General features: G+C 43.3%; 4 protein-coding genes across 7 annotated transcripts in view; 2 read left to right on the top strand and 2 right to left on the bottom strand.

Annotated features, from left to right (window-relative positions):
* The window catches only part of MYBPC2 (myosin binding protein C2), a 78,531-nt gene extending 75,583 nt beyond the window's left edge, over window positions 1–2,948 (top strand). Inside the window, exons 29-30 of the mRNA XM_060780707.2 lie at window positions 1,400–1,442; window positions 2,728–2,948. Coding sequence (XP_060636690.2) covers window positions 1,400–1,410 — 11 coding nt within the window. The 3' untranslated portion in view covers window positions 1,411–1,442; window positions 2,728–2,948. The remainder of the gene's footprint in view (window positions 1–1,399; window positions 1,443–2,727) is intronic.
* Window positions 2,949–3,094: 146 nt separating this feature from the next.
* GARIN5A (golgi associated RAB2 interactor 5A) lies at window positions 3,095–9,333 on the bottom strand. Of its 2 annotated transcripts, none has more exons than XM_067469977.1 (4): window positions 9,149–9,333; window positions 8,643–8,821; window positions 4,846–4,977; window positions 3,095–3,520 (listed from the first exon to the last, which is right to left on the bottom strand). In XM_067469977.1, the coding sequence occupies exons 1-4, from the start codon at window positions 9,230–9,232 to the stop codon at window positions 3,448–3,450; spliced, it is 468 nt and encodes a 155-aa protein (XP_067326078.1). In that variant the 5' UTR covers window positions 9,233–9,333; the 3' UTR covers window positions 3,095–3,447. The 2 variants fall into 2 exon arrangements, with proteins under 2 accessions (XP_067326078.1, XP_060636696.1); XM_060780713.2 differs by having other exon boundaries at window positions 3,439–3,520; window positions 4,846–5,098; window positions 9,149–9,328.
* A 3,470-nt stretch (window positions 9,334–12,803) lies between these two features.
* EMC10 (ER membrane protein complex subunit 10) lies at window positions 12,804–22,062 on the top strand. 2 transcript variants are annotated; one of them, XM_060780712.2, is made up of 8 exons: window positions 12,804–12,969; window positions 15,904–15,970; window positions 17,163–17,275; window positions 18,059–18,163; window positions 18,656–18,837; window positions 20,257–20,350; window positions 20,544–20,633; window positions 21,882–22,062. In XM_060780712.2, the coding sequence occupies exons 1-7, from the start codon at window positions 12,847–12,849 to the stop codon at window positions 20,625–20,627; spliced, it is 768 nt and encodes a 255-aa protein (XP_060636695.2). In that variant the 5' UTR covers window positions 12,804–12,846; the 3' UTR covers window positions 20,628–20,633; window positions 21,882–22,062. The 2 variants fall into 2 exon arrangements, with proteins under 2 accessions (XP_060636695.2, XP_060636693.2); XM_060780710.2 differs by lacking the exon at window positions 20,544–20,633.
* A 3,296-nt stretch (window positions 22,063–25,358) lies between these two features.
* Window positions 25,359–27,887, bottom strand: part of SYT3 (synaptotagmin 3) — a 92,984-nt gene continuing 90,455 nt past the window's right edge. For both annotated transcript variants that reach the window (XM_060780708.2, XM_060780709.2), the window contains exon 10: window positions 25,359–27,020. The gene's annotated coding sequence lies outside the window, so the exon portion shown is untranslated. The remainder of the gene's footprint in view (window positions 27,021–27,887) is intronic.

The following is a 27,887-nucleotide window of genomic DNA, read 5'->3' as shown; positions in this document are numbered from 1 at the left end:
ATATAGTGGTCTCTGGGCTGAAGTGTCGCAATCTTATATGGTTCTTAGATAATGCATGTGAAGGAGACAGTAAGATAATTTCTCATACGGAACCCCTGTTGGCACAATGCGTCAAACCCTTGTGCAGGCTAAACTGCTGAGCAAAAAGCCAGCGATTCGAATCTAGGGAGTTCTCGTTCGAATCCAGGTGAGCTCCCATCTGTCACCTCCAGCTTCCCATGCAGGGACATGAGAGAAACCTCTCACAGGATGGTAAAACAGCCAGGCATCCTCTGGGCAACGTTCTTGCAGATGGCCAGTTCTCTCACACCAGAAGCAACTTGCAGTTTCTCAAGTCACTCCTGACATAAAAAATACACTTCGTGGGTCAGTATTACCTTTTATTGAATGATGAAGTACTGATGAACCAATGAAATATTCTGTACAACCCACAGGTTTGCATATCAAGAAAGAGAAGATTAATTATCTAACTTATTTAGTTGGGCAAAGGACACATCATACGATATTATGACAGCATGATTGGCTTGTGCGGGATATTTCAAATACCAAATTTGAAAATGTTCCGAAACTCAAAACTGTTCTTATTGGTGGCTGATGTGATGATTCAATGTACACAAACTTTGCTTCATGCACAAAATTATTAAAAATTATTATGCCAGAATTTTTCAGGCTATGTGTATAAGGTATGCATGAAGCTAATTCATGTTGTAGTTAGATTTGGGGTCTATCTCAAAAATACATCATAATGTACATATATGCAATATTGATATTCCAAAATCCAGACACGTTAGCTTCTAAGCTTTTCGGATAAGGGATATTTAAGTAAAGGTAAAGGTTTCCGTTGACATTAAGTCTAGTCGTGTCCAACTCTGGGGGATGGTACTCATCTCAATTTCTAAGCTGAAGAGATGGTATTGCCCATAGACACCTCTAAGGTCATGTGGCCAGTATGACTGCATGAAGCACCGTTACTTTTCTGCAGAAATGGTATCTATTGATCTACTTACATTTGCATGTTTTCAAACTGCTAGATTGGCAGAAGTTGGGGCTAACAGCGGGAGCTCACGCCGCTCCCCGGATGTAAACTGCCAGCCTTTTGATCAGCAAGTTCAGCAGCTCATTTTAACTTATTTGTTCTGGTTTGTGAGATGGGGCACTTGTTTGAGAGCACAGCTGCAGAAACTTTCCTTCAGCAAAATTCATTATTTATCAGAGGGTTCAAGATATCCAATTTCAAGGCAGATGTGTATTAGGGTAAGGGGAAAACATTTTCTACGGTTTGGGTGACCTGTACTTCCATCCCAGCTGTCTCAGTCCCTATGTGGGTAGACAGAATATACTTTTACTTGTTCTTTGCTACTCTCTTACTTTGGTCCTTTCTCCTTTCTTTCCCCTGCAGCACCACAATAACCCTGTTGACGCTACTGCCAAGACTGGAAAAGGTGAGTAACTTGTAACATACTTTCTAGTGCACATAGGCAGGCGCACATAGTCAATGTGGATTCCAAGGAAAAAAGTGGCTTCCTTTCTAGATCTAGAAACAAGAGTGACTTATGTTGCATGTACATTGTATCATTCTTGAAGTTTGACACTGCTTTAACTATCATAGCTCAAGGCTATGAAATCCTGAGATTTGTAATTTGTTGAAGCACCAGCTAAAGACTAAAGATATTTCAAAACAACTCTCAGAATCCCACAGCATCGAGCTACGGCAGTTAAAGGGGTGTCAAACTGCATTCATTCTGCAGTGTGGATATAGCCTTAGATGGGATGCAGGGTATTGTAGAGATCATAGCTGCAGCTTGAGAGAAGGTCAGTACAACTGAATCATGCTGTTTGTAAAAGCTTGGAAGCTATTATTTATCAGTATCACAGCTCTCAAGATCCCACACTTGATTATGCTGCTTGCTATGAGCATTCTGGGAGTTGCAGTCAAAAATTAATGCTTCCAAGTGAAGAAGATGGGAAGTGATGGTTGATTAGGGTTTATTGATTTTCCTGTGGTATTGTTTTATATATTGAAGGTGTGAATTATGTTTTCCTTTGATATTGATGCATCTGTATCTATTGCACCGTATGTATCGTTACATTACGAGTGCTTTGTAAGCCACCCCAAGTCCCTTTTGGGAGATGGTGGCAGGGTAGAAATTAAGTTTTTTATTATTATTATTTGAAACACAACAAGGTAAGTACACAGCAAACAAGGTCACTCTGCTGGGTGTTGTATTGGATCACACATCAGACACTTCCCAAGTATCTAGGACTGTGTGATCTATTGTTGTTATTATTATTTTACTGACACAAAAACACAGTATGTCACAGCAAACAAGCTATATATACTGGATTTCATATCACAAAAAATCACAAGTCGAACAATTCCTAAGCATCTAGGATTGTGTATTTTCGAACGATGTGCCTAGATCCAAGTAAGGTGGCCTTTTGCAGTTGACAGATTGTGATTTTGTCAATGTTTGTTGTTTCCAAATGCTGGCTGAGGTCTTTTGGCACAGCACCCAAAATTATTATTCTTATTATTATTATTATTATTATTATTATTATTATTTGAATCTGGGATTAGACCTGATATAAAGGGATAAAATGGGAACAGAGCAGGGAAAGTGAAGGTAAAGTGCCCAAAAACCACATTTGAAAATGGGGAAGTTTTAAGTTGAATACCTACCCCCAAAGAGGCAGCAACCCTGACTTCTTTCTGTGTTTTCTCCACAGCTTACGGAAGCCGCCGCCTTTTCTCCATGGTGTCCCTTCCCATCGTGTGCCAATGCTAAGGGAAGAGGACGTTGTGTCTCCTTTGTTCCCCACTACCAAAGAAGCCACTCATATCATGGGCTTGGATAGAAGGAGCTACTACAGATTAGCCAGCCGGCTCCTGTATCCGTCTGTGTGTCTGTCTGGTCAGTTATTGTGTCAATAAAGTGATCGTGATGGGATTTTCTGTGTCTCTGTCTCTCTTCTTTGGAAAAGAGAGCAAAGATTCAAGGCAGGCAGGGGACGGTTGTTGAAGCAGCCCAGTGTTGGCTTTGGGAGGACGCTGGCCTGAGCAGACAGACTCAGAAGATCAGTTGAGTACGAAAAGTTTATGTTCACTGGTTTTATTGGAGGGGGGAGCGGGGTGGGTGGGTTGCATCCTCCTTCTGGAGGGATGCTGCAGCAATGTCACATTGGGAGGAATCCTATCCAAAACTGAACAGCTTGTCCAGAGGGGGAACCTTGTTCTGTATTACTTCTTGGGAGACAAATAAAGAAATCCTTGGTTCCTGCAAGTTTATTCTTCCTCACCTGGAGAACATGCTGTTTTTTCCTCCGACTGCAGGACACAAAGAAACACAGCAGTACCAAGAGACACACAGGCTGGCATAATGGAAAGGTTTCCTCAAAGCATGCTTGAACTATTGAACTTGGGCGTTTGCAGCCCAAAGTATGGTAAACCTACAGCTCCTGGGTCAGATATCGCCCACTAGGTTTTTCTGTCCAGTCTGAAGCTTCTTCTGCTATTGCTGATCTATGATCAGAGAGAAAAGACATTAAAAATTAAAATATGGAGGCTCTGCTGCATTGAACTGAATGTTGCATAGCCCTAGAACTGATTTAAAATCCTAGACTTAACAGTACTTGATGCCTTTCTGGTCTTGGCACCTGCTTTTCTTGACACCAGCTTTTTCTTCAATAACAGGTTTCCTCATAGAAACCCATGGATACTCCAGACTTAATATTACTTCTGCAAACATTACATGTACACTGTAGAATTAATGTTTGACATCACTTTAACTGTCATAGCTCAATGCTATGGAATAATAGGAGTTGTAGTTTTAATCGGTCTTTAGTCTTCTTTGCCAAAGACTGCTGGTGTCTCAGCAATTCCCAGGATTTTATAGCACTGATATATGGCAGTCAAAGTGGTGTTAAACTGTATTAATTCAACAGTGTAGATGCAGCCCGGTACACTCCTTAGTCCTAGGATGAAGGGGGAAAGTGCAAATCACATGTGGCTTCAACCATTTTATAAATATTCATCAATTCCTATAAACACCTACTAGAAGATATGGGAGAAATAGCACATTTCTTGTTTTCTTGAGCTACTTTTCCAAAAAGGCATAGCCTTAAATTGGCTTAGAGAGGACCAAAATGTGGCAGTGCCATAGTAATGTTTTTTTAGTGCATGGCTCTCCAATGTTCCCTGAGGAAAGCACTGGGTCTCCCTAATTCCCAAAAGTTGCCAATCTCTGTCTTAAACTCTGATATTCCTGTTCCCACACATGAGCCATCTGTCCTTTGAATCAGGTGATTATATAATAATATACTTTATTTATATTCTGTCTTATCTCCCCAAGGGGGCTCAGGGCGGATTACAGTACACATATGTGGCAAACATTCCATGCTATTATACAATTAACAAAGACAGACAATACATAAACAGAGGTAAAGGCTTCCCATCTTTTTTCCATCTCTGGCATCTGTGTTTGACTCGGGCCATGGGGAGGTGCTGTCGTTCCACCTTCCATGCCGAGGAGCTTTATTGTTCGTAGACACTCTCCTGATCAAATCACCAGCATGTCCTCATGGTCACCTTTTACTACCTCCCAGCCAAAGCAGTACCTATAAATCTACTCACATTGCTGTTTTCCAACTGCTAGGTGAGCGGAAGCTGAGTTGACAGCGGGAGCTCACCCCAACCCGGGCTTGAACTGCCGACCTTTCGATCGGCAAGATTTTCGTTAACCTGCTGTGTTAAGCCCAGCCCATACACATCTATTTGAGCCATTGAGCAAGATATGAGCAGAGGAACTGAAGTGCTCGGATTCTTTGGGGAGGAGAGAGGATTCTCACCTATGCTGGTGAGCTTTGTTTCCGATTCTTGTGGCGGTATATGGCATTCTGCTGCTCATATGCGAGGGGGGCATCGCTGTGGTAAAAGCGTAGGCGGTACAGCAGCCGGATCCACTGCCCAAATACTTCCTCCTGTTTGAGGGGGTGCGTCAAAAGTTGCAGGTAAAAGGTGCGCCCATTGGCCAAGCGAACTTTAAGCTGGAATCGAGACTCATCGTGGACATAAAGCCGCACAAACTTCAAGGGCAGAAGCCTGCCGAGTAAGATGGGAGAGGTATGGGTGTTAAGTGAGAGAGTCCCTTTCTCTGGTACCTAGAGGCTGCTCCTACAGCATTACGCCTGCAAATTGCAGAATCCTGATTGTTATTCCTTGCAGCTTTTGCTCAGTTTCTAGGCTTATCAATCAATTTTAGAACTGTCTAAGGAGCTCATTTGTTCAAAACATTTTCAGGAGAGTTTTCCAATTAATGTAAACTAGCATTATTTTTCAACTAGATTTCATTCTATTCATTTCAGGTGCAGTAGAGGGAAACTCTGTTCTGTGGAAAGCTAGATTCCTTTGAAAATAACCTCAGATATCACGATGCTGGTTAGTGAACATGACCAAAGCCACCAGTGGACAGAGCTACTTTCCCCCCAGTCTATCACTTTCTTTTATCCCCTTGTGTCTCCTTATATAATAATAATATACTGGGTGTAGTGCCTAAAGACCTTGGCCTGCACTTAAACACAATTGGCGCTGACAAAATTACCATCTGCCAGCTGCAGAAGGCCACCTTACTGGGATCTGCACGCATCATTCGCCAATTCATCACAGAGTCCTAGACACTTGGGAAGTGTCTAGGACTCTTCCCAATACAACAGCCAGCAGAATGATCTTATCTGTTGAGGACTCATCTTGATGTGTTTCAAATAATAATAATAATAATAATAATAATTTGCCAATACATCACACAGTCCTAGACACTGTGTCTGACGTGTGATCCAATACAACACCCAGCATAGTTGTCTTGTTTGCTGTGTACTAATCTTGTTGTGTTTCAAATAATAATAATAATAATAATAATAATAATAATAATAATAATACTTTATTTGTATTCTGTCCCATCTCCCCACGTGGGACTTGGGACAGCTCACAACAAAAATGGAAGCCATTCAATCCCAAACATACATAATAAATATCTAAGTAATATAACACAAATAAACAATATAAATAATAACAAATCAATAAAAACACAATCAAATAAGCAATTTGTGCAAATATTAAAAGCTAAATTAGTAAGTTAAATAACTTATCCCTCTCTTCATAAAACAGTCTGTGATCTCCCTTCTTGTCAGAGGTCTGAAATCATTTCTAGGTCATGAAATCAGGACAACAGGTATGTTTAGCCCTCGAGTCCCAGGTTGCCTACCCTGATTTAAGACTTAATTAGAAGCAAGCGACGTGAAACAATGGCTTCAAACTACAGGAAAGGAGATTCCAACTGAACATTAGGAAGAACTTCCTAACTATGAGAGCTCTTCAGCAGTGGAACTCTCTGCCCGGGAGTGTGGTGGAAGCTCCGTCTTTGGAGGCTTTTAAGAAGAGGCTGGATGGTCATCTGTCAGGGGTGCTTTGAATGCAATTTTCCTGTTTCTTGGCAGGGGGTTGGACTGGATGGCCCATGAGGTCTCTGAACTCCATGATTCTATAATTCTCCTCTGGCAGAAAGTAAATTCGTCCAACAAAGCAGACCCCAGTGTTACCACTAATTTTCTGAATGGAAATATCCCAGGCATGTTATAACTTTTCTGACCTCTTTAGCCCATATGTGTCTCTGTGTATAATGCCATGTAGCAGTAAGTAATTATACATCTAACTCAGAGGAAGCATAAAAAGTCTTCAAGCTTTTACTATTTTAGCTTGAATCTCTTTCTCAAACTTCTGTTAAGATCCCAAAGGTCTCCCCATTTTGCATGAGCTACGTTTACTTTCCAGTTGCTCATCCAGAGAAACTGGAAGCCTGCTGCTTTGAAGTGCCTTGGGGCTTCTTATTTTTTTCCCATTTGCAATCCCTTTCTGCCCAAGATATTTTTATGTGACCCCAGGTGTATAGGTATATAAAAATGTAATAAATTAGCATTTGTAAGCAGGCTGATTTTTCTTTTTGTGGAGTACAACTGAAACATTTTCTGCAGAGTCCAATGTAAACACTGCACATTGTTGGGGTGTTGCGTGGTTTCCGAGCTGTATGGCTAAGTTCTAGCAGCATTTTTTCCTGACATTTTGCCCGCATCTGTGGCTGGCATCTTATATTGTTGCTAACAGATTGGTGTACATGGGTGGCATTCAGAAACCTTCTTCTGTTGCCAAATTTTTCATGACCCCAACACTGCTAAGGAACCCACAGTTTAAGAAGCAGTGTATTAGAGGACCCTACCTGGACACCAGTGCTAATGAGAGATTCAATTGTCCATTCAATCAGCTTTCATTGTGATATGAGCAGCCGTTTTAATATTGACAACTGATCAAAACTAGGCTCAATCAGCAGTGGCAACTTCTGTGGTAAAGGTACTCATTATCATAGTTGTCCTCGCAGCAATGTCCCCTTGCCTTCCCCCTTCTCCCCAAATGTAGCAAGATCGTTTTACCAAAATGCAGTAAAATGCAGAACTGGGAATCATGTTGTGAGACCAATTACATACGGTGCAATGTATTTTTTCCTACCCCTGGGACTTTTGGAAAAGGATGACCTTTGAGATCACAACCTTTTGGAAAACCAGAATCTCCAAAGCCTTTTGGAAGCATGAGCTTTTGGAGATTATTTGGCATTCACTACCATTTGAAAAATCATAACCCTTTTGTAAAGTATGATCTTTCTGAGCAAAAAATCCATTTAAGTGAACCTTCTCTTTAGTGGGATATAGCCATTAGTATTCAAAGAAGGCAAATTTGGCTTCTCAGTTGTTAGACTGATATCAATATCTCTTTGAACTGTTAATAACAACGATTATGCCAATGCACAAAATATATAGCAGATTTTTCAGAAGTGTTATTTCAGTTGCACAAAAACCATCTACTCTCCCATAAAATATATCTGGTTTTAAATAATGCTATCAAGAGACAAAAATAAGTGGTCTTTGCTAAAAATAACAGTTGGTTTACTTACAAACTTCATACATGTACATTGCTTATCAGTTGAAAGTTTAAATAGTAAGTTCTCTAAGGCATTCTGTTTCAGTCTCTTCTGTGTTTTATGTCTAATGCATACTCTCTTACTGCAAACTGAACACAACCTAAACACAACAGACTATACAATAACTGTATTGTCGAAGGCTTTCATGACCGGAATCACTGGGTTGTTGTAGGATTTTTCGGGCTATATGGCCATGTTCTAGAGGCATTCTCTCTTGACGTTTCGCCTGCATCTATGGCAAGCAATAACTGCTAAAAATGGAGTCTCGGTCTGAATAGTCCCATATCTGATTGCATGGTCTGCAGTCCCTCCCAAAACTTCAAACAACATAGAGTTAATAGAAAACTGCATACCAAAATACACATATACAATTCAGCAATCTGAATTATATACATAACAAATAACTAGTATAGGAGGCTTGTAGAAAGTTGATATTTACAACAGGGACAGAACTTTAGATTCATGCATGGCAGCCTCATTGTAAAAACTTCCAGGCTGTTTTCTTCTCCCTTAATCCTAAGCACACGTACTATATGCCAACGTAAGGAAGGCTCCTTGCTCTCTGTGTGACAGAGACTTGCCCTGTTAAAATGCTTTGTGGATAATGTGGAAGGGACTCACCCAAAGAGCTGCAGCTCCTCATCTGGAAAAGGCAATGCTTCTGGACACAGACATTCACACTGTGTAGCTAAGGCTGGGGTTGGCCGTGCCAGCAACATGAGATCGGGCATTTCCAGACTTGGACTGGTGGCAGCAATGCCTACGGTGACTCTGTTGGCTACATCCCCCGTCTTGGTTACCTAGAAAATAGAGGAGCGGGAGAGACCAACAGCATTGGCAGGGATGAAATAAGTTGCTGTTTGGACTACAAACCTTAGATTCCCCTAATACTTGGGGATTTGGGAAACTGTGGTCCAGAATGATAACTTTTTCAGTCTATGCTTGTTTGGCATGTTAATATTACAGTTACAATGTTAATTGTACTCCATATTTGGGAGAGGGGGAGGCAAGCCTTAAAGATCATTCGGATCCAGATGTCAAGTCTACCTACTGCAGTCAATGAATGGGATGTCTATCACACATAAAGCATGGGGGTAGGCTTCTGTACCTTTTATATTGGGCCTTACCTGCATGAAATTGCTCTCAAACAGGGGGCAATCTTTCAGCCCACCATACTCCCCGCTGGCTAGGCACCTCCGCAGGTCCCCCATTCCAAAATCTGGACATCCGGTGGGCACTGAAGTGGTCTGGGCTCCTATGGCCTAGAACCTGTCCGGAAACAAAGAGAGCGCCATGGGGCAAGTTCCAAAACATAATGCCATTGGGCACCTACACAATGACTATTTAAGCCAGATTCAACTCTGTATTGAAGAAAGTGGCTTCACTGTGCAGATGATTACATGGGACACGTGTCGTTTTTAAATGGCCCTCCAGATGACAGGCTACAAGGAAGGCACTGGTAAATCTACTTCTGAGAATTCCTTTCTTAAGAAAACCCTGATAAGAGATTTACAGTCACATATGTAGAGAATATCAATATAACTAACAAAGAAGTAGCTAACTAACCTGTACCCTAGGAGTTCCTGGTGGCGCAATGGGTTAAACTCTTGTGCTGGCAGGACTGAAGACAGATAGGTCGGAGGTTTGAATGCGCGGAGAGTGTGGATGAGCTCCCTCTGTCAGCTCCAGCTCCCCATGCAGGGACATGAGAGAAGCCTCCCACAAGGATGGTAAAACATCAAAAACACCAGGGTGTCCCCTGGGCAATATCCTTGCAGATAGGTAATGCTCTCACACCAGAAACAACCTGCAGATTTTCAAGTTGCTCCTGACACGAACCCCCCCCCCCCCCCAAACCTGTACCCTGCAATAACTCACAAATGAAAACTGGGACATATATGATCAAGCAATATCAGAGTGCAGGTAAGATGACAGAAGTCATTAAAGAGGAAGAACAAATAAGCCTAGGAGAGGCTAACGCAGTTTGCTTTTACCTGGGAACCTAATATTATTATTATTATTATAAATAATAATAATAATAGACTTTCTTTATATTCCACAAGGTTTCTATAACACTAATAAAAATACATAGTAGCTTTATACACACAGCAGGCTTTATACCCTAGAGCAGTGTGTCTCAACCTGGGGATCGGGACCCCTGGGGGGGGTTGTGAGGGGGTGTCAGAGTGGTCACCAAAGACCATCAGAAAACGAAGTATTTTCTGTTGGTCATAGGTAGGCTGTTAGGGATTGTGGGAGTTGAAGCCCAAAACACCTGGAGGAAGGCCCAAGTTTGCCCATGCCTGTTATAGAATCTATCAACAGGTGTAGGTTTGACACGACAAAAAAAAAGCCACCCCACAATAGTCTCAAATCAAGGGAAAGTTTCATGAGAAAAACCACTCCGCTTAATATTCCCTCCAGCAACAGCAAGCACATCCATGTGGGCAGAAAAATCAAGCAGTTCCAGCTGGATGGCCCCTAAAATTATTTAGCTGCTTGTGCTCCCTTTATTTAATCAGTTTTATACTTGTTTATTTATGCAATGCTTTGGACACAAAATCTATATAAATAATAAATAATGTAATGTTCGTTTGTGGGATTAGCATAACTCAAAAACCACTGGACGAATTGACACCAAGTTTGGACAGAATACTCCTAACAACCCAATGAGTGACCATCACTCAAAAAAATGATTTTGTCATTTGGGAGTTGTAGTTGCTGGGATTTATAGTTCACCTACAATCAAAGGGCATTCTGAACTCCACTAATGATGGAATTGAACCAAACTTGGGACACAGTACTTCCAAAACCAACAGAAAACAGTTAGAAGGGTTTGGTGGGCATTGACCTTGAGTTTGGGAGTTGTAGTTCACTTACATCCAGAGAGCACTGTGGACTCAAACAATGATGGATCTGGACCAAACTTGGCACGAATATTCCATATGCCCAAATATGAACACAGATTGAGTTTGGGGGAAATAGACCTTGACATTTGGGAGTTGTAGTTACTGGGATTTATAGTTCAACTACAATCAAAGAGCAATCTGAACCCCACCAACGACAGAATTGGGGGAAACTTCCCACACAGAACTCCCCATGACCAACAGAAAATACTTAAGGCCATCCAGTCCAACTTCTTTCACCAGGTCAAGAAAACGTAATCAAAGAGCCATCCAGCCATAGATATAGATAGATCTATATGATTCACACACACAGATATAGTATCATAGATTTGAAAGGGACCCCTAAAGAAGGACAATAATATGCTGCATGTTCCAAAGTAGGTGAACCAGACAATCTCCACATCAATGCAGACAAAGAAACAGCAAGAAATACTGTTTACCCACAAGAAGAAAGAAATTACATATATTAGAAACCAACACTTTCTTATTACTTTTCCAGATCACCAGACTGGGCCACAGCAACGCGTGGCAGGGGACCGCTAGTATAAATAAAAAAATGTAATGTTCATAGAATCATAGAATCAAAGAGTTGGAAGAGACCTCATGGGCCATCCAGTCCAACCCCCTGCCAAGAAGCAGGAATATTGGGTTGTTGTAGGTTTTTCCGGGCTATATGGCCATGTTCTGGAGGCAATTTTTCTCCTGGCGTTTTGCCTGCATCTATGGCAAGCATCCTCAGAGGTAGTGAGGTCTGTTGGAAATAGGAAAAATGGGTTTATATATCTGTGGAATGACCAGGGTGAGACAAAGGACTTTTGTTTGCTGGGGCTAGGTGTGAATGTTTCAGCTGATCACCTTGATTAGCATTCAGTGGCTTAGAAGTGCGGGGGGGGGGGGGGAATCCCTTGTTGAGAGTGATTTTTTGGAATATTGCATTCAAATCACCTCTGACAGATGGCCATCCAGCCTCTGTTTAAAAGCTTCCAAAGAAGGAGCTTCCACCACACTCCGGGGTAGAGAGTTCCATTGCTGAACAGCTCTCAGTCAGGAAGTTCTTCCTCATGTTCAGATGGAATCTCCTCTCTTGTAGTTTGAAGCCATTGTTCCATTGCGTCCTAGTCTCCATGGAAGTAGAAAACAAGCTTGCTCCCTCCTCCCTGTGGCTTCCTCTCACATATTTATACATGGCTATCATATCTCCTCTCAGCCTTCTCTACTTCAGGCTAAAAATGCCCAGCTCCTTAAGCCGCTCCTCATGGGGCTTGTTCTCCAGACCCTTGATCATTTTAGTTGCCCTCCTCTGGACACATTCCAGCTTGTCAATATCTCTCTTGAATTGTGGTGCCCAAAATTGGACACAATATTCCAGGTGTGGTCTAATCAAAGCAGAATAGAGGGGTAGCATTGCTTCCCTAGATCTAGTTCGTTTGTGGGATTAGCATAAATCAAAAACCACTGGACGAATAGACACCAAATTTGGACAGAATACGCCTATCAGGCCAACAAGTGACCATCACTCATAAAAACACTGAAGAACACAGCAGAAGGGACTTAAAAAGCCAAAAAAAACCCCCAAAATTGCATTACAACGCATGCGCAAAACCACATACATAAACGCAAACACACATATACACAAATATATACACACAAAACACATATACACAGACTGGGCCACAGCAACACGTGGCAGGGGACGGCTAGTGAATATATAAGCAAGCGTTTTAGTGGCAGCCTGAGCGCGAGGCGGCTCCAACTATGTGTGTGTGTGTGTTTGTTTGTTTTTTAAGCAAGCGCGCGCCCCATCTCTGCCGCGCCCTGATTGGCTCTTCTCCGCCTCCCTCTCTCTTCCTTGATTGCCCCAAGGTTTTCCCGTGCTGCTTTGCGGCTCTTGAGGCGTCACATGACATGGGAAAGGAGCGATGGTGGCTCTGAGGGTGGAGGGAAGGCCTGGCTGCCTCGCTCGCCTGGTTTCCCTCCAGCTTTTCCTCTCCTTCGTCCAGGTTGCCGGAGCCGGGAGCTGCCGGGGAGAGCCGGGTCTCAGGGTAAGAGAACGAGGGGGTTCCTAATGGAAATGACTTTGGGAAACCGAGGGAATTGGGCCATTCACACAACTCAATTGCACTAGGCCAGGCTTGGGGAAATTAGGCCCTCCAGGTGTTTTAGATTTCAACTCCCACCATTCCTAACAGCCTCAGGCCCACCATTCCCTTGTTGAAACAGCTCCACTGGCTCCTGATTTATTTCCAGGCCCAATTTGAGGTTCTGGTTTTAACCTATAAAGCCCCACACTAGTGGTTCTCAACCTGTGGGTCCCCAGGTGTTTTGGCCTACAACTCCCAGAAATCCCAGCCAGTTTACCAGCTGTTAGGATTTCTGGGATTTGAAGGCCAAAACACCTGAGGACCCACAGGTTGAGAACCACTGTACAGTTTGTAAACTGGCTAGGATTTCTGGGAGTTGTAGGCCAAAACACCTGGGGACCCACAGGTTGAGAACCACTGTGTTAGGAGTTCTGGGAGTTGAAGGCCAAAACACCTGGGGACCCACAGGTTGAGAACCACTGTGTTAGGAGTTCTGGGAGGTGTAGGCCAAAACACCTGGGGACCCACAGGTTGAGAACCACTGTGTTAGGAGTTCTGGGAGTTGAAGGCCAAAACACCTGGGGACCCACAGGTTGAGAACCACTGTGTTAGGATTTCTGGGAGTTGTATGCCAAAACACCTGGGGACCCACAGGTTGAGAACCACTGTGTTAGGAGTTCTGGGAGTTGTAGGCCAAAACACCTGGGGACCCACAGGTTGAGAACCACTGTGTTAGGATTTCTGGGAGTTGTAGGCCAAAACACCTTGGGACCCACAGGTTGAGAACCACTGTGTTAGGAGTTCTGGGAGTTGAAGGCCAAAACACCTGGGGACCCACAGGTTGAGAACCACTGTGTTAGGAGTTCTGGGAGTTGTAAGCCAAAACACCTGGGGACCCACAGGTAGAGAACCACTGTGTTAGGAGTTCTGGGAGTTGTAGGCCAAAACACCTGGGGACCCACAGGTCGAGAACCACTGTGTTAGGAGTTCTGGGAGTTGTAGGCCAAAACACCTGGGGACCCACAGGTTGAGAACTACTGTGTTAGGAGTTCTGGGAGTTGTAGGCCAAAACACCTGGGAACCCACAGGTTAAGAACCACTGTGTTAGGAGTTCTGGGAGTTGTAGGCCAAAACACCTGGGGACCCACAGGTTGAGAACCACTGTGTTAGGAGTTCTGGGAGTTGAAGGCCAAAACATCTGGGGACCCACAGGTTGAGAACCACTAGAGAAGACAATTATACTGGGGAAAGTAGAAGGTAAAAGGAAGAGGGGCCGACCAAGGGCAAGATGGATGGATGGCATCCTTGAAGTGACTGAACTGACCTTGAAGGAGCTGGGGGTGGTGACGGTCGACAGGGAGCTCTGGCGTGGGCTGGTCCATGAGGTCACGAAGAGTCGGAGACGACTGAACAAATGAACAACAACAAAGGCCAAAACACCTGGGGACCCATACGGTTTCGGTCCAGGCTACTTGAGACACTGTATCTGGAACTCACTACCCAAGGATATCAGACAAGCCCCCACACTGGCTTTAGGAGGAGCTTGAAAACGTGGCTATTCCAGTGTGCCTTCCCGAAGCCCTGCTCTGATTAACTCCTTGCAAAATGTCCTCAGAAGCACTTTAATTACCCCGTTGGGTTGGTCTCCCTACATTATCTTCTAAAACCCTTCTGCTTAGATACTTCCTACCTCTGTTCATGCCCAGTGTTTATTTAAAAAAATTTAATTTATTACATTTGGCCTGGCCATAAGGTTTTAAAAATTGTGCATCATGCTTCTGTTTTGTTTTACTGATGTATTGTTGGGCTTGGCCTCATGTAAGCCACCCCGAGTCCCCTTGGGGAGATGGTGGCAGGGTATAAATAAAGTTTTTTTTAAATTATTATTATTATTATTATTATTATTATTATTATTATTACCATATAGACTGGGCAGCCTCTTAAGGTCGAGTAGTGAGATGCTAATCTCCACCCAGATTGGAGACAGTCTTCACTTAAAACTGTCCAGAGATAGCACTTTCTCATTCACCAAAACTCTGGGATGCATTGCCAGAAGTGATTTCACCAGCCCCCCACCTTCAAGTCCTTTAGGAAAAATATGAAGACTTTCCTGTTTGGAATAGCTTTTAATTGAGTCATAGGGTGTATCTACATAGGATGTATCTGCACTGTAGAATTAATGCAGTTTGATACCCCTTTAACTGTCATGACTCAATGCTATTGAATCGTGGGAGGATCCAGCACTTTTTGACATAGAAGTTTAAAGACCTTATACAGCTATGATTCTCATGATTCCAAAGCATTGAACTATGGCAGTTAAAATCATATCAAATTGCATTAATACTGCAGTGTAGATGTACCTTATGACACCAGTTGAACTGCTGTGGCTCCATAGTGAAATTATATAGACTTGGGTCTTTAATGTTAAAATCAGGCAGTGAACCAAACAAGGACATCTAATCACCTCCCAACAAAAGATTGCCCCAGGCACTGCCAGGCCATCAAATGCTAACATTCACACCTAGCTCCAACAGACAAGAGTCCTTTGTTCCACCCTGGTCATTCCACATATATATAAACCCATTTTCCTAGTTCCAACAGACCTCACTACCTCTGAGGATGCTTGCCATAGATGCAGGTGAAATTTCAGGAGAAAATGCCTCTAGAACATGGCCATGTAGCCCGAAAAAACCTACAACAACCCAGTGATTCTGGCCATGAAAGCCTTCGACAATACAGTGAAAAAGCACTTTGGGTTTGTTCTCTAGCAACTGGTTTTGTATCATTTGAAGTGATAATAGCCAGCATGATTAGTAGCTATTGATCTCCGTCACAAGACGGAAATAACCAAAAGAATGTGGGAATTTGCCTGTAATCCTCTTGTTTTGCTTGCAGGCTGGTGAGACCCGTGACACTGAGGCTTGTGGGCAGAGTCTGCAATTGGAGCATTCATTTGAACTGGGTGAGTATCTGGAATATATCTGAGCATTTGGATTAGTATCTGGGGAAGGATCAGATGTCTATGACACCCTAATCAAAACAAGTGTGTCTTGAATTAGTGAATATATTTACAGGATGGGACCACAGGTCACTCTCATTATATGTGCTAGAATGGGTCTATCTCTACATACAAATATACCTATTCATGTACTTCTGGATGAGGGGGCCTTTCCCATCTATCAGTGTTTGCTGGTACTAGAAAGTGACTCACAATCTAGTTTCTATGTTGTTAAAAATTATCCTGGGATGTCTGCTACAAGGATGGCAAAAGCCTTATTCCATTCTCCCAAATGCAACAGCTCCTCTTAGAGCCAGGCAACGTAGATAGTTTTAAGGAATAGCAGGAGCATAACACATTTGGAGAGCCAAAGGTTTCTTGTCCCTGGATGAAACTTGCTTTTGTGTTCTTTATTTGACCAACAAACACCTCTGAGCTCTTAAGGCGGCACCACTGAAGGGTGTAACTTTTCCAAGCTTTGGGAAGGGGGTTAGTGGGTCTGCCTCTATGCTGTTGAGAAAAGGGTTGGGAATGAGTGGCACTGGACTTGTCTAGGTGAGAGTGCAATCAGAATGGATTACTGACAGGAGATGTAGTGGAAGCCAAGATTATTGGGATCTCAGGGCATTTAATGGTTGCATGTGCTTGGACCCTTAATGTTTTCTGCAAGGAAAGGATTCATTTATTCACATACATAGCTGAGGTTCAACTCTAGGTTTTGCTGGCAGATTTGACCTTTACTAGGCCATGGATTTGACCTTTACTAGGCCATGTATAAATCTGTGAGGGGAAGTCATAGGGTGGAAAGAGCAAACTTGCTTTCTGCTGCCTAGGATGCGAAACAATGGCTTCAAATTACAGGAAAGGAGATTCCACTTGAACATTAGGAAGAACTTCGTAACTGTGGGAGTTATTCAGCAGTGGAACTCTCTGCCCTGGTCTGTGGTGGAGGCTCCTTCTTTGGGAGAGCACAAAGAAAGGGGGAATTAATGAAATTATTACCAAACCTCTTTGGGTAACAAGAACATTTCTGAGCAGAACTCTCTTTAGCAAGAACAAACCTGAGGTCCTGGCCACAGGATGCCAATGAGAATTGGGATACATCCTATAGCAGTGAGAACCAGGGTCTAATGCTATGGGTTTCTGTCTCCTGCAGATGACAGTATTCGGTTCAAAAAGCGGGGTAGCCTTCTATGGAATGTAGGCTCTGATGCTAGTCTTTCACTAAATCAGAAGCAGTTGAGCGAAGAGGAGCGCAACAAACTTAGGGTAAGTGTGGTCAAAAGAGAGGGAGATATATTTTTTCCAGCTAGTTAGAGAATGGGGATGGTTGTGAAGAAAGATACTTTGGGGGACGGCCATCTGCTGTGGTGGAAAGAGGAAAAGGTTGTTAGATACATTTGGACAAGGGGAGAGAAGAAATGTGGATTGCATTGACAATTATGTACTCCTTAGAATGCATGGGTTTGTGGGTAGTTTGCATTAGCCATTTTAAATGCTTACTAGGGAACTAGCCTTGTAGGTGGTGTTGGATATACTCTGACTGGGGAACTTGAGAAAGCTTGTTCTTTCGATTGCTGATTCCAGAATCCCTTGTCCCCATGTGATTCCAGGTTGTAGCCGCAAAAGTGAACTTTCGCCAGCTAGTACATTTCTAGTTCTTCAGGCTGAGTAATTGATAGGCAGAATGATTTGCACTCAGACCATTATGTGGGTTTTTTTTGTCCAGACTGTACCACTGCAACTCTCAGTGGAAGATGACACTGCATTTTGGTTTCAGTGGTAAAGATAATTATATTTTGCCCCTTCTCATCCAGTAAGAAAACAGAAACTGCAAAGAAGGCGTCTGTAAGGGCTCTGGACATAGGAAGGACACTCTGACACTCTTAAGACCCCTTCCTTGTCCTCTGCTCTACCAAGGGGTTTGTCAATCCCTGCTGTTAATCATAGAAGCAAAAAGATCTGTGTAGAGATAGATTGCAGTTTCTACAGCCCTGGAGGAAAATTGATATTTTGATATATAATTCCTCATTTTTGTCTTCTGTCTTCCAGGAAGTGGCTGCTGAGGGTGCACTTTATCGTGTGCGGATTCCAAGGCATCCCTTGGGGATCACTGAAGAGAGTAGTGTTGAATATGTCACCTCTTTTGTCCGAGCAGTGAGTATCTTTTGCCATTCCTAGAGAAGTTTTGTTTAGCCCACTGCCTCTCTTATTGCTGTCCCAGCATCTTCCATTGCCCTAGTAAATACCTTACCAAATGAATCATAACAATTATTGGGTTAAACAAGGATGTGAAAGGAGTTCATTATTGTTTATTGTTTGTGGTGTCTCTCTTCACTAAATTCTTGACCACTACATTTTTCTAATCCAGACTTTTAAAATCTGGAATACTTTTGGTCTTATTAGACTGAAATTGCTATGGTCCCATGGTTAGTAGATTGGAGAAAAAACCTGTGATCTTAAACTCTCTAGTAGGATGTGGAAAGCTAGTGGCAAACTCAAGTCAGATTGGTTTCTGAATGGCTTGATTTGTGTCCCTTCTCATTCACCCCACCAAGAGCATATTTGGATAAGCTGAAGAGGTAGGCTTGAGAGCCCTTGTGGAAAAGAATATGATTGTCAACATTTTCTTTTTTCCCTTTCTTACAGTGCTCTATGGTGGAGTCCCATCTGTCAGATAGGCTGACGGTTCACACAGACATTGCTGGGAATATCATTGGCCTTTCCATCGTCACTGTGCCAGGCTCTTGCCATGGGGCAGAGGTGGAGGATGTGGACCTGGAACTGTTTAATACCACTGTCCTCCTTCAGCAGCCCATCCCAGCAGCAGTGTGAGTTTCTGCCAACAGTGTACCTTTGACGACTTTAAAGGGGGATTAGACAAATTAAAGGAGGATGAATGTGTTGTGAGTACAAGTACTGTCAGTGTGAAACCTCCAGGTTTTGGAGACATGTGCTTGTAGCATTGATTGAATAGGACTTTCTGCTTTTGCAAGTTGTTCTTCCTCCCAAAGGCATTTAGTTGGCTGCTTTGGGGCAACAGGATCCTGAACTCGATAAGTCTTTGATCTGATCCAGTAAACTTCTTATGCTGTTATCAAAGCTGAGGGAAGTCAGGATGGGACATGACATTTCTCTGTTTGCCATTTTGAGGGGGAATTCGTATATTGGAAGCACAATAATAACATACTTGAGAATTTCAAAGACTTAAGAATAAGCATGGGTTTGTCATGAAGTTTATACTGAACAGAGTTATAAACCACTTGGATGATCCTTCCCAGAATTCCATCAGTTTAGCCACTAACCATGTTGGCTGGGGGATTCTGAGAGTTGCAATCTCCCCTTTTTAAAAAAGACCTTCCCTGAGCTCTGACATTCAGTGCAGTAGAGCATCAGGGTATCTCAGTTCTCTGTAAGAGACAAGGAGCTACAGCCTGACACTTCTGGGAGATGTTTGTTGTGAGCTAGAAGTGGGAATAAAGATTCCTTATCTTTAAATATGCAGCATCAGCCTCCTCCTAGATTCTTTGAAAGACAGATGCCCAACATTTTAGGAAGGGTAGGTGGGAAACTCCCAGGCAGTTTTGTGACAGTGTTGTGAATCCATACACTTTGTATACAATTATGAGCCTGTTAATTTGAAAGTAGTAGTTTCCAGTGAAGTCAGTGTAGCTTGCGTCTAAGCAGAGTAGCAGTAATTTGCACAGCTTTTTAAAGTGTGGAGTAAATAATGAGAACATGAGGAAGAAAAGGTAGACTGGAAAGTCAGAATGCAGGTATGTATGAGGAGAATCTCAAATCAATATATTATAGATTGAATTGTTATTTTGGTGTGCACAGTGAATTTTTGTATGTATCATCAGAGACCAAAGATTCCTGCACTGACTTATTCCAGTGCAAGGAACTGCAGCACTCCATTTAGTAATTTTTTTTTGTCCAAGGAGCAGACTTTTGAAATGTGTTGAGTGTGAGTGTGTCACATCTGAAAAGACCAATTGTTTTTAATCTCAATTAGAAGCTTTACACCTCTGTCACCAAGGATGGTAAAACATTAAAACATCCGGGCATCCCCTGGGAGAATGTCCTTTCAGACAGCTAATTCTTTCACACCAGAAGCGACTTGCAGTTTCTCAAATCGCTCCTGACATGAAAAAACAGACAAACAAAAAACTTCTGTCTCGTTGGCTTGTGAGTTCAGAGAGGAAGGTTTCCCAGCTTTCTCACCCATGGCTTTTTTCTTTCTCTACCAGACCAGAGACAGCAGCATTTATTGAGCGTATGGAGCAAGAGCAGGCCCAGAAAGCCAAGAATCCACAGGAGCAGAAATCCTTCTTTGCTAAATATGTAAGTGGTGGAGGAAAGAGTGGGTGTACTCTTCCTCCTTCCTGCTTTGTAAAAATAAGAATAGTCTTTTGAGTTCCAGAGCCTGCCTGTTGGCTTGGTTCTTAATCTGGCGAAACTCCTGTTGCTGGGTGGGGATGGAAAGAGAGAGAAGGTTGCTCCTGGCTCTGATTTCTGTTCTCCCCAATCCCTGCAGTGGCATTTAATTCTGGGCGGGGCGGTGCTCCTTCTAGTAACCAGCTCTGCAACAGCCCCTCAGGAGCCAGGACGACAGCCCTGAGCAAAAGTAAAGCTACACCCATCTTCTCTTGCTTCTGTCTCCCTCTGCACAGTTCAGTTTTAGCTTGAACTCCTCTAGTGCTGCCCTTTTCCTCTCCATTTACCCTATCTCCTTGTAGAGAGGAAAAGGCTTCTCTTCCTTCCAAATCTTTCCTGATAATATCACGTAAAGTCATCTGTGGGAGCTGTTAAAATGGCTGCATCCTCACTCAACCATAAAAACAGTGTGGTTTAGTTCTGTAGGGCAGAGGCCAGATGACTTACGGGGGAGACATATGGTTGTTTTTATTATGTGGACCACAGCTCCCATCAGCCCTAGCCAAATAACAGGGGATTGTGGGAATTGTAATCCAAGATCTAGAGAGCCATATGTTTCCTCTCCCCATTATTGTACTTGGTAGATGGTATTCTGGGAGAATCTGATGCCCTCAAGAAATGCTCTCTTGGGGTTTATTCATTTGTAGGGTTTTTCTTGTCAATGCCCTTCCCTATTTGTGGCAGGGATTTTATTTGCTGCTTCTGCTCTTTAAAAGAAAACAGTGTTCCTCTTTTGGCAGCAGAACAGTGCACCCCCTTCCTTTCCCACCCTACTTTTATCCTATTGGATTCCTCGTCTCTTTTCAACCTGAGCATGGTAGCATTGGAGCTCCTCCTTTCTGGTGGCTGGGTTCTGTTCTTCACGGGGCACAATCTTTTTCCCTCCATTGGCTGTCACTGAGGCGAGATCAGCCATAATCCCTGGTGATGGAAGTCTTGTGATCGGGTTTGATGACGAGAATATGTGTTTGTGCAGAGAGAGAAAGATGGAGGAGAGAATGGAAAATGGATTCAAGTACATCACAGGGAGAAATCTTGGAATGCTCTCCTGATGTTGGATGGCAACTCCCATCAGCCCTAGCTATACAGCCAGTGGGGAAGGATGATGAAATTTGCCATCCAATGACATAATCCTTCTTCCAAAGTGGAGGAACCTGTGAGGGGAGCTGGTTGTTGTAGGATGTTGTGATCACTGAGCAGAAAGGACATGTGAGGAAGAGGTGTGGCTATGCCAGTGGTTCTCAACCTGGGGTCCCCAGATGTTTTTGGCCTACAACTTCCAGAAATCCTAAAAGCTGGTAAACTAGCTGGGATTTCTGAAAGTTGTAGGCCAGAAACATCTGGGTACCCCAGGTTGACAACCACTGGGCTATGCACAGAAGAGAACCTATTTCTTGTTTGCTTCTCTAATTTTCTTTCTTTTTCTTTCCCCCCACAGTGGATGTACATTATTCCCATTGTCCTTTTCCTGATGATGTCTGGAGCACCCGATGCAGGGGGGCAAGGAGGGGGCAATGGAGGCAGTGCTGGGGGAGGGGGCCGTTGAGTGGGGATTGCATCTTTTCCTGGGTTGTGGAAAGGAATGGTGTAAATAAATATTACCAAGAAAAACAACAGAACCTCTCCTGACTTGACTTGTGGGAGCAGACCTTGACCTAACTTTGGGTCTGTGTTGAGAAGAAGTTTGAGAGGAAAACCTGAGGTGATTACTAACATGCACTCTATCAGGTGCTGCCTTTGGAAGCTGTTCAGCCATAGTGCTGAATGAGGCCAGTTATAGGGAATGCTGAAACCATTTCACAGGCTACTGCTCTGTTATAAATCACCTTGACTCCCAATTGAGGAGAAAGTTGGGATGCAAGTAAATTAATACATGCATACATACTGGGATTAATTCACTCCCCGTATATACTCTAGTATAAGCCGACCCGAATATAAGCTGAGGCATCTAATTTTACCACCAAAAAAAAAAAAAAAACTGGGAAAACACAGTGACTCGAGTATAACCTGAGGGTGGAAATGCAGCCACTACAGGTAAATTTCAAAATAAAAATAGATAACAATAAAATTACATTAATTGAGGCATCAGTAGGTTAAATGTTTTTGAATATTTACATAAAATTTAAGATAAGGCTGTCCAACTTATTCTAACCTTATTCAATGTAAATGTGCTTATGTATCTTTTCAATAATAATAAAGAGAGTAAAATAATAAATGTAACAAAAATAATAGAGTAAAATAATGGAAATGTAATAACCAATAGAGTAAAATAATTGTAATAATAATAGAGCAAAATAATTAATGCAATAATAGAGTGAAATAATAATAATAGAGTAAAATGATGGAAATGTAATAATAATAAAATAATAAATGTAATAATAGAGTAAAATAATCCATGTAATAAAAATAACAAATAGAGTGAAAGAATGTAAATGTAATAATAGAGTAAAATAATAAATGTAATAATAATAATAATAGAGTAAAATGATGTACAATAATACATGTAATAATAATAATAATAATAATAATAATGGAGTAAAATAATAAATAACCTTGACTCGAGTATCAGCCGAGGGGGGCTTTTTCAGCTTAAAAGGGGAGCTGAAAAACTTGGCTTATTCTCGAGCATATACGGTAATTATGTGCTCTGTTCCCGAAGTGTGCAGTCCTCCTCAAAGAGACTCAGAATTTGCTTCCAAGATTCAGTATTAAAAATGGTCATGTGGCAGAGCCATACTACCACCTTTAATAGTCTGGTAGATGATGGGGACCGTAATCCAAGCACAGATAGAGCCCAGCAGAGTGGGAAAGTTTCTGGTGTTTCGTTTCAAAAAGGTTGACGTTGTAATAGTTATTCATTGGGTGCATCTATTACTAGAAAGGGGAGGCTGAAAACTGAGGATCTTTTAAAGCTTTAAAATTGTGTGGATGTTGTTGTGCTGGAAAGGGATGTAGAATCAGTAAATTGCAGCTGCCGCTTCTGATAACGCTGAAAACAAAGGCCATGCCTGAGAGGAGACAGTAGGCAGCTTAAGAGATTCATTTACTTTGTGCCAGGTGCTGTTTGCTCTATATGTGATATATTTGTACCCGGGATTTGCCTTCTAGGGGCAGAAAGCAGAAAGAGTCTGCTAAAAGAAACTTGCACACATGCCCATTGCTGTGCTCTCATTCTCAAGTGAGGTGAGATTTTGGATATAGATCTGTGTGTGTTGAACTAACAGCCCATATCAGTCCAAACCAGCCTGATATGGGTTTCTTATCTTATGTGTATTTGTATGCTCACACGCACCTTGTTTCTGCTCTAAAGAAGTTTAAAGGCAGGACAATGTGTGGCCCATCAGATGGTGTTGGAAATGCAGTTTGCATCATCCCTTGCCATCATGCGAATGCTCTGAACGTTGGGAAAAGTCTGTTCTTCCTACCTGCTGCAACCCAGGACCCGGCTGTGTAGATCCCCCGCTCTGGTGGTGCCAGCCGGTGTTCTTCCATGCTGCGTCCCTCCAAGTGTGGGACACTCTTGGATGTGTGGCCCAGCTTGGCCTGCTTAGAGCTATCTGGAGCCTCTGTAGCTACAGCAACCACAAAGGAACAGAATGCGGAACAAGGAGTCATTCTAGAACAGGTGAAGGAAACAATGGAGAATGTTGCCTTCTCAAGGGTTGATCCATTGTGGTGTTAGGGACAATTAGTATATTTCCATTTGTTAATTAGGACCTGTCAGGATTTGCAAATTCATGTTCAGGTTATAAAAAATGAAAGATAAAATATTTGAATGTGAGAATAATTGACATGGCTCACTTTTGTCTGAAAATGACGGCTAGAATGTTTGGGTGCTTTCATGGACTATCTGCCTAATAAGGATGATGGTGTGACCTGTCATTCCTCTTTTATCTTCACTAGAGTCCTTAGAGTAGGGGGCGAGGACTGTGTAGGTCCCTTTGTTTGAACAATACATTGCTGTATGTTGTCCTTACCATAATTTCATATAATGCACATGTGGTGTCTTGGTCCACTGCAACAGCCTGAAATAAGTGCTTCCAATTCCAAGTGTAGCCACTGTTTATGAAAGGGGTGAATCCAAATCTATTTCATAGAATCATAGAGTTGGAGGAGACGTCGTGGGCCATCCAGTCCAACCCTCTACCAAGAAGCAGGAAAATCGTATTCAAAGCACCCCCGACAGACCCAGTCTCTGTTTGAAAGCCTCCAAAGAAGGAGTCTCCACCACACTCTGGGGCAGAGGGTTCCACTGCTGAACAGTTCTCAGAGTTAGGAAGTTCTTCCCAAAGTTCAGGTGGAATCTCCTTTCCTGTAGTTTGAAGCCATTGTTCCACATTCTAGTCTCCAGGGCAGCAGAAAGCAAGCTTGCTCCCTCCTTCCTATGACTTTCCCTCACATATTTATACATGGCCACCATGTCTTCTCTCAGCCTTCTCTTCTTCAGGTTAAACATGCCCAGCTCTTTAAGCCGCTTCTCATAGGGCCTGTTCTCCAGACCTTTGATCATTTGAGTCTCCCTTCTCTGGACACATTCTAGCTTGTCAACATCTCCCTTCTACTACAGTGTCCAGAGTTGGACACAGTGTGCCAAGTGTGGTCAGACCAAGACACAATAGAGGGGTAGCATAACTTCCCTGGATCTAGACACTATACTCTTATTGATGCAGGCCAAAATCCCATTGGCTTTTTAGCCGGCACATGACATTGTTGGCTCATGTTTAACTTCTTGTCCACGAGGACTCCAACATCCTTTTCACACGTACTGTTGTCGAGCCTGATGCCCCCCCCCCCCCCACATTCTTTATCTTTGCATTTCACTTTTGCATTTTGCATTTCATACCCTACTTTTAGGTCACACTTATCTTTATCTCCTAAAAAGTCATCTTGTGTGTGTGTGCAGACACTAGACTGATTACATTTTTTTCCTCCAGTTTTATTGATATCACGGTTTAGCAGCAGCTTCAGTTTCCAAACCTATTGCAAAGAGAGATCACCTTCCGGCCCCCTCCCCTCCCCCACTGATGCTGGTGGGGTCGTCCCCAAGCAATGGGGGGAGGTATATGGCTTTTCCCAAAAAAAGGGGGACAGAGGTTTAGGAAGCAGGGCTGGTTTTGTTTTCCCTTTTTTTTGTCCCCTTCCCCCCTACATCGTTTCACACACCGAGAAAAAACAAACCAACCCCAAACCAACCATAAACAGGACAAAATCTCAAAAGACAAAATGACAAATGGACGTGCGGGAGGGAGGGCGAGACAAAACAAATGAAAAAAATCGACATTCCAAACAAGAAGAAACAGGGGTAAATAGGGACAGCGCAACACAAGTGGGAGCAGAACTAGGACACCTAGGTTCTCTGACCCAGCACTCTCCCAGATGAAGTCTGGGAATGGCTCCCCTACCCAAAGTAGGCAGCGAACAACCATGCAAACCCCCAGAAGAACCAAAATCAACTAGGCTTAGGGAAGGAGGGAACGAGACACACTTTTACCCCCATACACTTACACACACGCATACACAGAATAGTCCAGAATCTGCAGCCTATGTTGGGAGGTCCAATAGGCCCAAATCTGGCTTTGAACAAGAGACGAGCTGGGCCTTAAATGTTCTCCATCGTGGAGCCTTTTTCTTGAAAATGTCTCAAGCCCTTTTCCGATTCGTGTCAAGGAACGTCGTGATCATTCTTCGACACTGGGGTGGAGAGGGAAGGGAGGGCATGACTGTTGCGTAGTCCTTTAGCGCCACTTCCAAAGCTGTCTCTCCAGGCGAAGTGTTGGGGGAAGGAAGTTCCACCATTCCCTGGTCTCCCTCCTCCTCCTCCGAGGTTGGAGGTTCATGCAGATTGAGGCAAAGGATCCTGCATGCATGCTGGCAAAATGGAGGAAACCACCCTACCCCATCCAGCTTGGGCAGCAAGAAAGATAATTCCCAATTTCCCAAAAGGTCTATCATGATGAGACTAAGAGAGTTTGGAGCACCCCCTCGACAAAAGACCTCAGTTAACTTTGTTCTAAATTCAGAGCTGAGAAAAGGGCTTCTTGCAATGATGGGAGGACAGCTTCCAACAGTAAAATAATGCCCCCACTCTCTATTTTCCCCTGATAGAGAAATCTGTGGCTCTAAGAGTCAGAACTCCCAACAGAGAAGTTGTATCTGTTGGACTTCTGCCAGCCATGCAGCTTATTAAAGCCACAGAATCTCTGTCGGAACAAAAGAGTGACGCCCTCAAAAGCTTTCAGCCTGACTCTTCCTCCAGAACAGAGACTTCCCGCAAAACATGCACGTCACAAAAGTTGACCCTGGCCCACTCCTTGTAAAAAGATGAGGGGGGAAAGGCTCTTTCCACACCCGACAACTGATAACACGCGCCCCATCCCGTTTTAAAAATGCTCTTTCTTGGCTGCCTTTATGGCTTCAGAAAAAAAATGCAACAGGCAGCAACTTCCTGGGGGAGATGGAGATTGAGGAAGGGCAGAATCTTGCCACCCGGTCTCAGATGCCCCCGTTGGCACATCTTCCAGTGTAGATCAGAGGAAACAAACAGTCCAGAAAGTTCCAAGAGCACGTCGCTGGAACCCTAAAAGAAAGAACAAGAGAGAAAAAAAGCCCAATATCCTATTTTTCCAAATCTCCTTTCTTCACTACCTCCAGCTTTCATGTGAACAATTCTTTTAGACCCATAGTTACTCTGCCCAAAGCTACTTCTTTGCTCTTTACGGCTGTTCTGGATGTTAGGTAGTGATAGTTCTTGATCCTGGAAGGCACAACAGGTGAAATACTACCCATGGAATCCTTGTGTACCAATGTGATGGATGTTCGCTACTGGTTAATTTGCCCTCCCCGCAAGTAACCTTACCAATTGCCCTTTTCCAGTTGAGAATCTAAAGGAGATCTCAGTAAATGGGAGCTGTCAATCTGCAACATAAAACTAGAATTTTGGAAATTTGTTTTTAAGTTAGGACATAATTCCAACCACTGCTTCCACTGGAGCAGGGCATCAATTTGTTCCAGTCTGGCTTCACATGACTTTCGATGCAGAATGCAACATATTAGCTATGGACCTGAAATTTGTCCCATTCGTTTCATTTGTGTTTCCATTTCATTTCGTCCATTTGGATGGCATGAAACGGAAAGGCCCCTCCTGGAATGAAAATGCAATTGATATGAAAGGCAGGCAGGAGTGGGTTCTGGCTCCAAGCCTGCTTTTCAGATTGACTGCCTGGGACCTGGCAGGGCCTGCAGCGGGGCGCCAAGTAAGGTGTGTTCCTTACTCGGCACTCAGCTGCAGACCTTGCCAGACTTGGGTACATAATCCCAAAGCCTGCACCCATAGGCCCAAAGTGCCCGGGCCTAGGTGTGCAGGCTTTGGGCCTATGCACCTGCGCCTCGCAGGCCTGCGGCCGAGCGCCAGGTAAGGATCACTCCTTACTTGGCTCTGCCAGGC

Source organism: Anolis sagrei, chromosome 6 (assembly GCF_037176765.1).
Source record: "Anolis sagrei isolate rAnoSag1 chromosome 6, rAnoSag1.mat, whole genome shotgun sequence".
In the NCBI taxonomy this organism is placed as follows: Eukaryota; Metazoa; Chordata; class Lepidosauria; order Squamata; family Dactyloidae; genus Anolis; species Anolis sagrei.
The sequence above is the reverse complement of the archived record's forward strand: the minus strand, read 5'-3'. Positions and strand labels throughout refer to the sequence as shown.